Below are 13775 nucleotides of genomic sequence, written 5' to 3' on the forward strand. Positions count from 1 at the left end.
TGGTGATCTGTGAGTGAATGTCATAGCTTCTGGCTGGCTCTTCTCTTCCCCCAGGAGGTGTGTGTGTGTGTACATACTAGAATTACTCTTCAAGCTGTACTTAAAAAAAATAAATCAGGAGCCCTGGATTCACTGTGAAAGTCTAGAAACTAAAGTCTGTGACAGCCAAGAGCTGGCAAGTAGGCATGTTTGTGTCTGTTTGTGTAACTCAATTGCTCTCTCCTATCCACCAGTGTTTTTGCATTCAAGAACCCTCTGCTGGCCAAATTAGAAGGCCAGGTACTTTATCAAGAAGGTCTGAAAGGGGGCCAGAATTCTGAAGAGACTCACACAGGATCAGATGGACTCCCAGAAAGTGGGAGGGGGAGATTAAAAAAGAAAAACACTAGACTGAGGGACAGGAAACCTATATTTTAGTCCTAGTCTTTTACTAACTAGCTATATGAATGCCTTTAATCTCTCTGGAATTCACTTACCTCATCCATAAAATGGGAATTCTGAATTCAATGATCTCTAAATTTTTCCCAGCTCTAAGACACTATGGCCAAAAGAAAGTGGGAAACCAATCAATCAATATTAAGGACTTAGTATGAGTCTGAAGCAGCTAGATGGCTTAGTGGATAAAGCGTTGGATCAGGAGTAAGGAAGACCTGAGTTCAAATCCAGCCTCAGACACTCACTAGTTGTGTGACCCTGAGCAAATCACTTCACCTGTTTAGTCTTAATCTACCGGAAATGGCAAACCACTCCAGTGTCTTTGCCAAAAAAAACCCATACAGGGTCTAGAAGAGACAGATGTGACTCAACAACAACATAGTATGGGTTAGGAGTGCAGAGGATACAAAGGAAAAATGGAATCAGTGCTTGCCCTAAAGGAGTTGAATGGGGCAACCACCCTGTATGTTAATGGGTGAATACAAGATACATACAGGGCAGATACAGTAACTGTAGTGGAGAAGGCACCAGCAGCAGGCAGGGACCGGGAAAGCCCGCCTTTAGAAGGTGGTGTTTGAGCTGAACCCGGAAGGAAGTTAGGATTCTAAGAGGCAGGAGGAGAGCATTCCAGGGATGGGGGACAGCCAGTGGCAAAGTCTCACGATGGGAGATGAGAGATGCAGTGCATCAGGAATGGCAGGGAAGATGAAAGAGGCAAAGGTCAGGCTGGGGTCTTTTCTGGGTTAGCTGGGGGTAATAGGTGAGATTAGCCATCTCCAGCAAAGCTGCTCCACACCAATCCACCCTATGAAGTGATCAGTTATGAGCTGCTGGTGAGAAGACTGGTAAAAAGAGAAGACTTGGGGAGGGGCTGGAGAGAAGAGGGGACCTGATATAACGGCCATCTCTGGGTATCTGAACAGCTGTCATGAGGGAGGATTCGCCTCGTCTTCCTTGGCTCCAGAGAGCAGAACCAGGAGCGATGGTTGCATGTAACAAAGAAGCAAATTTAGACTTGTTTAAGGAAAAAATTCTCCAATAATTAGAGCTATCCAAAAGAGTAAAAGGAGCTCCCTTGGGAAATGCCGGGTTCCCCCCCCAGTGCTCTTCAAGCAAAGGTCTTACTAGTAAATGTCAGAGCTGAGATTGGAACCCAGGTTCCCCTGACTCCAAGTTCAGTGCCTTTCCGTTCTACCATTTAATCTGGTACTTGATCATATCCTGTCAACACAGCTATGTTTCCCAGAGGCATCCCTGGCCTTCACAGGTTGCTTCTAAGCATCGAAACATCTAGAGGACAACGACAGGCCTGGAGACTGTGGCCCATAAGGATTAAAGGACTGGAGGCTACCTGGCTCAGAAAGGATGAGATTTGTGAGGGGATGTGACTGCTGTCTGTATCTGAAGGGCCTTCATGTAGAGAAAGACCGGACTTCTGGCTGGGCCCACATGGCAGAGCTAAGAGCAGGGGGAGGAGGCTTAGAAAGGCAGGTTTAGGCTTGGCATAAAGAACTTGCTCACGTTATCTAAAGTTGGGCGTTTGTTTCTTGAACAGATGGGTTCGTTGAGCATGGGGTGTTATCAACCCACCAAACCCTCCTTCACTGCAGGTCTTCAAGCAAAGGCTGGATGACCTCTTGGCACATGAGTTAGAGAGGGGATTACTTTTCAGGGGTGGGTTGGACTTGATGGTCTTTGAAGTTCCTTCCAATTCTGACATGTGATTTTTGTGAAGGCAGAGACTATGCATTGTCCTCCTCCACACCTGTATCTTCCAAAATACTGAGCACATGGTAGATAGCTAGCAAGAATCTTTCAACTTTTTGAAAGAGTCAACAAGCATTTATTACTGTTAACTGACACACAAAAATTGGAATGTGCTCTCCATTTTAGGTTAGCTCAGTGAATGGGGGTACTAGTTTAACTATTTTCAGATCTGCCAGACAGACCAAAGAGAATTCTGGAAAAACTCTAAATCCAGGATATATGTCGCAAGTTATCAGCCAATACTGACACAACTTCCAATAAAATGACAATACGTCACGTTGTGGCCATAATATTTACCCTGTATATACCTTGTTTGTACGTGATTACTTGCACGCTTACTAGCTGCATGACCCCGGGCAAGTCACTTAACCCTGTTCAGCTCAGTTTCCTCATCTGTAAAATGAGCTGGAGAAGGAAATGGCAAACCACTCCGGTATCTTTGCCAAGAAAACCCCAAATGGGGTCACAAAGAGTTGGACAGGACCGAAACAACTGCAAAACAACTTGCATACTGTCATTTCCATTACGTTGTGAGCTCTAAAAGGGCAGGGACTGTCTTTTACCTTTCTCTGTATCCCAGTGCTTAGCATAATGCCTGGCATGTTTTTGTTTAGTAATTTTTTTTAACAGTGCCTGACTCTTTGTGACCCTATTTAGGGCATTTTTTGTTTGTTTGTTTTTGGTAAAGATACTGGAGTGGTTTGACATTTCTTTCTCCAGCTTATTTTACAGATGAGGAAACTGAGGCACTTGCCCAGGGTCACCCAGCTGGTAAATGTCTGAAGCCCTGTTCTGAACTCAGGAAGAGGAGTCTTCCTGACTCTAGATCTGGTGCTCTCTCCACTATGCTACCTAGCTGCACACCCTCCTGGCACGTAATAGATACTAACTAATGTTTATCGCTGACTGACTGACTGACTGATCGACTGCTTTACTGTATCCTCACATACTTGTGAGGTGGGATCGATCAAATGACAGAGTCAGGCCTGGACCTCAAGTCCATTATTGTTGTTTCCCGTTCGACTACCTTGCCTCCTTTCTTTTAAAGGATACAAGTTCTTTTTAAAAATAGAAGTTTTATTGAAGATTTTTAAAGGATGCATGGTATAGTGGATAGGGCACTGGGCTTAGAGTCAGGAAAACCTGAGTTCAAATGAGCAACTCAACCACTCCTTGTGGCTTCTCCGTTTCTTTTCTTACCTACAAAACGGCAGCAGGGACAGGGTTGGACTCTTGCTCACCTAGGATTCTACGCCTTTTTTTCTTTATCTATAGTCATTTCCTGATATTACACCCCACCATCCCCTTTAATAGAGAAAAAATTAAGCAAAACTGATGTCACAACCAAGTGTGCCATCATATGCAATATTCTCTCCCTGTAGTCTCTCCTCTCTCTTCCTGAAAGGAGAGGACTGCGGTTCATTATCTGTTCTCTGAGATCAACGCTGCTCATTTTGTTTAATCTGAGCGCAGCTGCTTTTCAGTGCAGTCTCCATTTACAGGATTCCTGTCACTGTATAAACATGTCCTGGCGTCTCCTTTCTAAGCACACAACTTTTCACATTCTGGGTACCTTGTGCACAGTTCTCACAACTTTTCCTGCTCACGGTGACAGCCATGCTCATCCCTCTGAGTCACCACACAGATGGAAAAGGACCTCTTAGCAGCTGCCTCATTCGTCACTCAGCCAGGGCAGGGCTGCCAGAGATTGGTGATGACGTGGGCAGCAGGAGTAAGGCAGAAGCCGAATGTGACCGAGTTCATCCCATCCCTTTCAGTACAATGACAGCATCTGCTGGATTGCTGAGGTTACTGCAATTTTTGTACTGCCTTTTCCATTTCAGCTCATGAGTACTATGGTGGCTGGCTGCACAGAGGCATCCACTGATTCATTAGGGAAGGAACTGGGCATACCTATGCTTTAATTCTCATGGAATTTTACTAGCTGTGTGTGCTGGGTTGATAACATCCCATTCTCAATGAGCCTTCTGTTCAAGAAACAAATACCCAACTGACCTTGATGCCTATCATGTTTGCCCTTTGGGGTTTTAATGCAAGTCAAATATTAAGTTTTTCAACCTGACACGGTTCAAAAGTTGTAAATATTTACCTCTCATTTTAGTTACTTTTCCTGAGCTTCCAACAACCCCAGACCGAAAATAGGAAAGATGGCCAACAAATGCAACATTCCTTGCTGGGAATGTTCAACTCAACACTGCCACATCTTGCAGGTGTTTTCCAGTACCCAAAACCCCGTGCTTTGTTTACAAAGGTGCAAAGAGCTGTCACCCTCCTGTCTGTGGCTGCAGCATCTTTTAAAAACTGCCCTGTTATGTGATGAGAGAGACATATTTCTTGAGTAACCTGTCCACTTATAAAGTGCTTCTGCCCGCTGGTCAGGCCTCTCCCTCTAACTTTTCCTCTGGTCTCTCAAAGCAGAGACTTGGGCATTTTGGCCAAAATGCTTCTGAGAACAAAAGATGCCCTCTTTGTGTGGCACAGGCCATCTTGCCAGTCTGACGTTGTTGCTAGGATTATCCCATAAGCCTTTCCTGACTGGTAGAACCTGCTACAGCTTAGACTCTACTGGCCTGGTCTTGAAGACCCCACAGTCAACTCCGAGCTACAAAGTGGCATCAAGTAGAGACTTAAAAAAACCCCAAACGTAGAATAACAATAAAGTATCCCAGAAGTTATCTCAATGTTACAATGTTTGGCATCAGACGGAGGGCTCTGAGAAGCTGCTATAGGCTTCTGTTTGCAAAAAAGTATTTTACTGATGCTCTTTTTTATTTTAATTTGCAGTCACTACTTAATAATCCATCCCAGCCCAACTCATGCCTGATTCCTTCCCTATAAACAGGCTGATTTTCCTGCCTCAAGTCTCTCTTCATTCTAACTTAGCTGTTGAAATAATTTGGCTAAAACAGATCTGACAAAAAAAAACTGGGGATCAAATGTAAGCTTCTCTTTTTGACTTTTAAAACCATTTATGACCTGGCCCATCTTCCCTTTATAGTCTTCTTGCACTGGACGTCTCTCCAGCTATAATGGCCTTTCTACTGCCTCTCACTCAGACACCTCATCTTTCAAGTCCTTCACCCTAGTTGTCTCCCATACCTGGAAGTTTCTCCCTAAACCCCTCCTCCTCCTGGCTTCCTTCAAATCCCTCCTTCTGTCAAAGGCCCTTTCCAGTCTTGCTCCCCACCTCTTCTTCCTGCTGGCCTCCTACCTCCAAGATTATACAGTATAATATCGTGGATGTACATTTTTTTTGCATGTTGACTCACCTATTAGAAGGTAGCTAACTGAGGGTAGGGATTATGTTTTCACCTTTCTTTATATCTGCCAACCTTAGCACACAGTACTTTCTGGCACACAGTAAGCACTTAAGTGTTTGCTGACTGATCAAACTGACCATGTCTGAAAATATATGTCTCATGCTGTACTTAAGAGAACACTGCCTATCTACCAAGAGGCTGGAGGTATACCATTCATACTTTGTAGTCACATAACCCATTAGGGCTGTCTAAAAATGTATGCCTCATGCCACACCCACAGTACACCACCTTTCTGCCAAGAGACAAGAGGAAGTCCATCAGTCCTCTGCAGTCAAAATTCACCACTGAATTGATGACCAGTGTTCTGAAATCTTTCTTGGTTGTCTTCCTTTTACATGGCTGTCATCACCATGAAAACTGCTCTCATTGTACATCTTTGGCCATTCTCCACTAACATATTAGTACAAGTTTTCTAGACTAGCTAATTGTTACCTTGTAAGATGAGAGAGGGCAATCTCAGAGTTGGGAAGACCTGAGTTTAAGTCCTGCCTCTGATATGTACTGGCTGTGAGACCCTGGGCAAATCACCTAACTCTTCTCAGTGCCCCAGGTTAACTCTCTAGGACTTTCGGTTATATGCCTGAATCTAAACTTCACAGAACAAATTTCCTTAATAAAAGAATTTGTTCTGTAAAACTTTGACTCAGTCAAACCCTAAGGACTAAAGCCCTAGAAGGCAGGGCTGCAGGTTCTCCACCCTAGTTAGCACAATACCTGGCACATAGTAGGCACTTAATAAATGCATGTTCCTCACTTCCTCTCTCTAAGCCTGAGCTTCCAGGGCTAGTGCTTTCTGTGGCACAGGGAATCTCAGGGGTTAGGAGATGAATCAACACACAGGTACAGACAGATTCATTTATTTTGGCTAACAGACCACGTATGACTCAGGCGCTACCCTCCCCAACCTCTAGTTCAAAAGAAAGTCAGCCAAGAAAAGAAGTTTATGTTAGATCATTCACCACATTTATGGGATCATATATTTATGGTTGGAATGGACTTTAGAAGCTAGAAGCTAGAAGTTCAGTAGCTTCTTTTATGGATGAGGAAACCAAAGCACAGAAAAGTTGAGTGACTTGCTTAGGGTTACACATTTAATAAGTGATGGGATTTTAACTCAGGTCTTCCTGACTCCAAGTGTAGAGATCTATTAGTTATGTCAACAAGGACCTTGGCCAATAGACCTTGCTTCTTGTTAGGGTTGGGGATTCTCATTTGATAGCATCATCAACAAACCCTCACTGAGCCTTACCATATGCTAACGACATGGCTAATGATACAAAAACTACTGCCTCCTTGCTAGCTCAGGCCCAAGTAAATCATAGAAAAGGTGGTAGTGTTCCCAGCCAGTTAGCCCATTGGGATGGAAGATAATATGGTTATAAGGCACTGAGATTGACACTAGAATTACAAGGCATGGGTCCAGGAGGCTAGTTGGGGAGACCAGAAATTCAAATGAAAAGATAAAACTAGAATACGAGAGGAGGCATCACATCTGGAGTCTTGGGTACCAAATTTTAGCAAGAATGTTGGTAAGCTGGAGAACATCTACCCAAAGGAGGAAAATCAGGATGATGAGAGGTCTCAAGATCATGTCATCTGAGGATCAGTGGAAGTAAGTACGTTTAGCTTGGCATTGAGTCAATAAACACTTATTAAGTGCCTACTATGTGCCAGGCACTAGAAACACAAACATAAAAAAAGACAGATAATTCCTGCCCTCAAGGAGCTTATAATCTAATAGGGGAAGACAAAACACAAAAGGAAGCTAAAAAAGTGGGGAGAGGTACTCAACCTAGGGCATAGTGAAGCCGGTCAGAGGAGTCCCAAAGTGGTGCAGCCAGGTGAGAAATGAGGAGATTTCTGAGCTTAGCTCTCTCCTTCAATGGAGGTTTGGAGTTCACGGCTCCACACTCCAATCAGAGAGACAGAGGATAGTGATGGGAAGAGGAGACATAAAAGCTCTCTTTAGTTATCTGGAAAGCTGCCTTATGGAAGAAGGGCTAGATTTGATTTACTTGGCCCCAGAGGGCTGAACTATTGTTATAGGTGGGCAATACCAACAGGCAGATTTAGGCTTGATATAAGGAAAAACTCAACAATTAGTGCGATCCACAGGAGAAAAAGCTCACACTGGAAGTGATGAGGAGCCAGAGGTCTTCAGGTAAAAGCTGAATGACCACTTGTCTTTGATGCTGTAAAAGGGATTTGTGTTTGGGTATGGGTTGGACTAGATGGTCTCTGCAGTCCCATCCAACTCGGGGATGCTGTGATTTCATGAATCTTGGCTCAGCACCAATTTACTATGTTTGAGGCCATGGCTAAGTCACTTAATCTCTTTGGGTGCCCAAAATGAATGGGCTGGTACAGATGATCTCCATAATGTCCCTTCCAATTCCCAATCTGATCCTATGATGTCATTGACTGACACCCAGAATTGACAAAGAACTCATCCAATGCCATTGAGGCTGTCTATTATAAACAGAGGGACTCTCAGAAGCAGTTATGTGGGACTTCCTGGGATTTTATTTTGACATGAAAGGAAGGCTTATGCTTCCTCAGGAACATCTCTGGGGTATTTTGGCTCAGCTATAAATGCTTTAGCAGTTTCAGAAAACATTCCTTGAGCCCACAATACACATCTTTTCCTCTATTTTGACTTACTGTCTCATTTCAGACTCATCATGAATTAACCCCTGCTCCTGTATTCTACGGTCCAGCCAAACTGGTTTTCTTTGTGTTCATCCCATATGAAATTCCATGTCCTATCATCATGCCTTTGCACGAGCTGTCCCCCATATCTGAAATGCATTTAGTCCTCATTTCCACTTCTTAGAATCCTTCTCTTCAAGACTCAGCTTAAACACTGCCTTCTACATGAGGCCTTGTCTGATTCTCCCAATTGCTAATGCTTCCCTCCCACCAAGTACTTTGTATTTATTTACCTCATTTGGGGGGAGGGCATTTATTTTATATATATTTAAAATATCTTCTAGTGGATAGCCTGCTAGCCTAGGTGGTACAATGGATAGAACACTTACCTGGAGTGAGGAAGACCTGAGTTCAAATCCTGCCACAGATACTTACTAGCTATGTGACTCTGGTAAGTCACTTAAGTTCTATCTCAGTTTCTGCATCTGTAAAATTGAAATAATAATAACACCTACCTCTAAAGGTTACTGTGACAATAAAATGAGGTAATATTTGAAAAGTTCTTTGCAAATCTTAATGTACCACAGAAAATGCTAATTATTACTATTGTTTATCACTATTATTATTACTATTATTATCATCATCATCATCATCACCACCAAGAAGACCTGGATTCAAATCCTACATCTGACTCATCACATTCTGGGCAAGTCACTTAACCTCTTAGTGCTCTGGACAACTCTATAAGAATGTAAACTGCAGAGAAGGTGCCAACCTGCACTGGTGGAGGAACTTCCCTCTCCCTGAAGTTCCCTATGCCAATGAAATCACATATCCAACGTCTGTCTCTCTCTCATCTCCTTCAATAGAATGTAAACTCCTTGAAAGTAGGGATTGGTTCTTTTTTTGTATTGGGATGCCTAGAACCTAGAACAGCGCCTGATACATAACAGGCACTTTATGAATGTCTTTTGATTGACTGAATTTGCAGATCCCAAGAAAAGAAATATTTCTGGACAGTGAGTCAAAGTCTATTTGATGTTCAAAGATATGAAATTCGAAAAGGCTCCAGGGAGAAGAGAATGACTAAGATCTAGAACTGGAGATCCTGGCAACAAGAGGAGTCGCACCACAGATGGTCACTGTCAAAGAAGGGATGGGTAAAGAAAGGCTCGTCACCCACTGGGGATGTCCCTGACTTGTCCCCACTCATTCCTAATGGCAGGCAGACAATCCTTTAGCTCTGCTACCTGGACTGAAGAACCTAGTCATCTTCCTATCCCTAGGCCGGCTTTGTCTTCTATTAGAACCAACTTCAGCCAACAGGGCCATCACAATGGGGCATAAGCACCTCAGTCTTTTTCTTGATGTATCTAAGTCAGAGCCAATGAGGAGATGAATTGAACTTGTTTAAAACACACAAAAGGGGGGCAGCTAGGTGGTTCAGTAGATAGAGCACCAGCCCTGGATTCAGGAGGACCTGAGTTCAAATCCCACCTCAAGGCACTTGACACTTACTAGCTGTGTGACCCTGGGCAAGTCACTTAATCTCAATTGCCTCACCAAAAACAAAAACAAAACAAACAAAAAACTGCCTATTCATAGCTTGGGGCAGCTAGGTGGTACACTGGACAGAGCGCAGGCCTTGGAGTCAAGAGGACCTGAGTTCAAATCCAGCCTCAGACACTTGACACTTACTAGCTGTGTGACCCTGGGCAAGTCACTTAACCCCAACTGTCTCACCAAAAAGCAAAACCAATCAACCAAACAAAAAACACAGGAGGGTCATTAGTCTGGCTGGTGCCACGTCTGCTATTGTTTTATCACCTGGAGATTAACTTGAAAAGCCAGGTTCCCTCAGTTTAAGGCAGAGCCTGGACTTAAGTCACTTCACTTCTCTGTGTCTCAGTTTCCTCATCTGTAAAATGAGGGGGTTGGATTCAATGGCCTCTAAGGTCCCTTCCAGCAATAAATCGACGATTCTATAACTTTATCCTAGGTCCTTGTCAAACCAAACAGATAAATATATAAAATAAATATAAATATGACATATTTAAAATATATATTATATATAAATATATTTATAAAAATATAAAATAATATAACACATATAATATAAATAAATATAAAAAACCCCATAAATATGGTTTCACTTGACAAGAAGACTGAGGAGATTTTCTGCCTGCTATTTAGAACAGATACACTGAATAGATTTAACCTTCTGGGATTCATGTACTTGAGCTTCCAGGCTCACTCAGCTTTCAATTTCTGCCACTTTCTGTTTTTGTTTCTTAAATAGGGGGCAAGGGAGGGGGTAAGATGTCAAATATATGTTTTCTTGGTGCAGGGAACTCCCAGTAAGGAAAATCTCTCTATAAATGTAGGTCAGCAACCTTTTCTCAGTTTGCAATCTTAGAGCTGCCTGAGCCACAGAGAGAGTATATCATTTTCCTAAAGGCCCGTGTTCAAAACCTGCCTTAGACATTTACTAGCTGAGCCACTTCAGCTTAGTCATCTACCTCATTCAGCCTCAATTTTGTCACCTGTAAAATGAGAACGATAATAACATCTAGGGTTGTTGCGAGGATCAGATAAGATAATGTGTGTAAAGTGATTTTGAAACCTTAATGCATTACATAAGTGTTTATAGTAATAATAATTATTATTGTTATTCTGCCTTTTCCCTCACCCTCTAAACCAAACTGGTTTACCAGCTTGGGTCAAGGTTCAATCTAAAGACATTCAGTAGTATTAGTTCTAGGTAGATCGTCTTCTTTAATGTTATATTAAATTCTAAAATTCTTTTGAGTCCCTACAGAATGACCATGAAGTGGTAATTTTTTAAATATACGTATATTACATACATATGCATATGTTTATATTATATTGATCGTTATCGCTGGCATTTCATGTCAGTGGCTATTGGGTTGCTGGTTATGAGGATGGACACACACGTGTGTTCGTGTATATATACATATATATGTAAAATATATACTCATATACACACACATATGGGTATGTGTGTATATGCATGTATGTATATGTATATACGTGTTTATATGCTGGGGGGTGGTGGTGGTGAGGCAATTGGGGTTAAATGACTTGCCCAGGGTCACACTGCTAGTAAGTATCAAGTGTCTGAGGCCGAACTTGGGTCCTCCTGACTCTAGGGCCATTGCTCTATCCACTCTACCACCCAGCTGCCCAAATGCTTTTTTTTTTTAAGCTTTGATGTTACTTTCCACAAAATCAAATAATAATTAGATAACACAATACCTAGTAAATTAAATCACAACTGTACAAGAGGCAGAAAGCACCTTATGTTCCTTCCATGGCCAAGTCCTGATATTCCCCTACTCCATCTTCATCAGCTTCTCCTTGCTGTGGTATCACCTCCTCTCACAAGAGAATAAGCCCTCATCTCACAATAAATACCACCTCCAGGTGAAGGCCTGCTATTAAAGGTGATGGAAAATCCCTGGCTACTTACTTGCAGTTCCTAAACTCAGCAGGACAGCAACCCACAGCACCCAGAAGAAAATGAGAATTACAAACGTCCAAAGTGGCTGGAGGAGCAGGGAAGGAGAACTTCTGATAGTTTTACTCGTTACTTGGAAAAGGTCGACTGTCAACTGGATCCTCTCTCTGAGAACAAAAATCAGTATGAGCAGAACCACCTGTTAAGGAAAAAGCTATTAGCAAATTTTTAAAAAAATCCCTGGAGAATTGTACAGGTTTTTTTTTTTTAGTTTTAAGAAACTTAAAAGCTACTGAATTCTCAGAAAACAGCTCATTCCTTTGTTTGACATTCAAAGCCCTTCATAACCTGCCCCCTTTTACCTTTCCAGTCTTCTTCCACCTTCCTCCCTACCATATACTCTTCGATCCTATGACAAAGGCCTTCTTGACATTCCATGAACAAGACACTCCGATTCTGGGTCCTTTTTCTGGTTGTCCCCCGTACCTGGAATGCTTCCTTTAAATCCCAATTAAAATTACATCTTCTACAGGAAACCTTTCCCTCACACTCTGAATTCTGGTGCTTTCCCTTTATTATTTCTATTTCTCCTGCATATAGCTTGTTTGTTTGTATGTTTAGTTGTTCTCTCCCCGATCAGATTAGGAGCTCCTGGAGGGCAGGGAGTCTTTTGCTCTTTTGTAACCCCAGCACTTAGCACAATGTCTGGCATGTAGCAGGTACTTAATGTTTATTGACTAGGTTCTGCTTACTCTTTTCACATTAACCGATAAATTCTATGCCCAATGGAAAGGGAAGAGGGCAATAAGATAAACCCACAGAGTGAATTATTATGAACCTTCTTAGGAAGGGCATTTATTTATCTTTTATTTCTAACACATTTCTTTCACAGTACTTACTACAAATGGTCATCATGCATATGGTGCTCAATAAAGGCTGGTATACTGATGAAAGGGAATAAATGATGAAAATCTAAAGGAACGGTGCAATAATGTACCATTCCATTTGTCTTTTATTTAGATGTAGGTTGTAAATGAAGCAAAATGGGATGATCTTTTATGGAATAAAGTGAGTTTCTCACTCTGGACTGAAGGGACATGGGTGTTCTCATAAGCAAGAATAATGCAAATAACACTGAATACAGCATCAAAGCTTATCCATTCGCATTCTAGTTTTGCCACTTAGTAGATGTCTGACCTTAGGAAAGTCACCTAATCCGTCTGTGCCTTAGTTTCCTCATCTGGCACATAGTATGAATTTAATAAATGTTGATTGATTGCTCTATTAAATGAAGTTTGGACTGGAGATGACATGCTAGATTTCCTTCCAGAGCTAAATCTATGAGTCTGTAATGTATGTATTTTGTAATCCATCTTGTGGAAGGCAGTATAGGGCAGAAGGAAAGAGCATTAGCTATAAAGTCAGCAGGTTCTGGGACCAAATGCAGACTTCACCACTTATTTAGGTGCTCTTGAGCATGTTACAACATCTCCTAATCTTCTGCAGGTACCTTGTCTCTAGAATGGGATAATGAGACTTGTACAACCTTATTCCCATAGTTATTGTGAGGGTTAACAAGACAACGTATATAACATTTCATTGGGCAGCGCTGGAGGATCAGTCCTGGGCTGTGCATGTGGTGGGAGATGTGACTCCTGATTGGCTGAGAGAACACAGAGAGATGCTGTACACCTGCCGCAAGGGACTTACACCTCTACTTTTGAATGGTAGACTGGAGTCCTCAGGGCCATTCAAAAGTCTCTCAGCAACCTCATGGGAGTCGTCCCTCCACATGTCTGTCTGTAGCCAACCCAAATACGTCCCTAATGCATCATTCTCAGTTTTCTCTCAGCCAATCAGGGGTTACTGCTACTACTAGTATTATTAATGATGACAAATCTTAAAATGCTAAATAAATCTGAGTTATTATTACTAGGCATTTTGGGAGATAGAAAGAAGCCTAGGACACGTTGTCTTCTTTCAAGGATTGTACCATCTAGTTGAGGTGGGAGGTGGGAACTGATCTACACTGCTTCCTCATCTGATCTCATTGTCCTCTATCTCCATTTTAGGCACTTATATCAGCTCTGAATCCCTCTGATATG

The 13775-nt window shown here is 42.3% G+C and overlaps 1 protein-coding gene across 3 annotated transcripts in view; it reads right to left on the minus strand.

Annotated features, from left to right (window-relative positions):
• Positions 1 to 13775, minus strand: part of SLC44A3 (solute carrier family 44 member 3) — a 103484-nt gene that overhangs the window by 49264 nt on the left and 40445 nt on the right. For all 3 annotated transcript variants that reach the window (XM_020999430.2, XM_020999435.2, XM_020999437.2), the window contains one exon: positions 11683 to 11869. In XM_020999430.2, coding sequence (XP_020855089.1) covers positions 11683 to 11869 — 187 coding nt within the window. The remainder of the gene's footprint in view (positions 1 to 11682; positions 11870 to 13775) is intronic.

Source organism: Phascolarctos cinereus, unplaced genomic scaffold (genome assembly GCF_003287225.1).
Source record: "Phascolarctos cinereus isolate Bilbo 61053 unplaced genomic scaffold, phaCin_HiC Scaffold_5;HRSCAF=322, whole genome shotgun sequence".
Classification (NCBI taxonomy): domain Eukaryota; kingdom Metazoa; phylum Chordata; class Mammalia; order Diprotodontia; family Phascolarctidae; genus Phascolarctos; species Phascolarctos cinereus.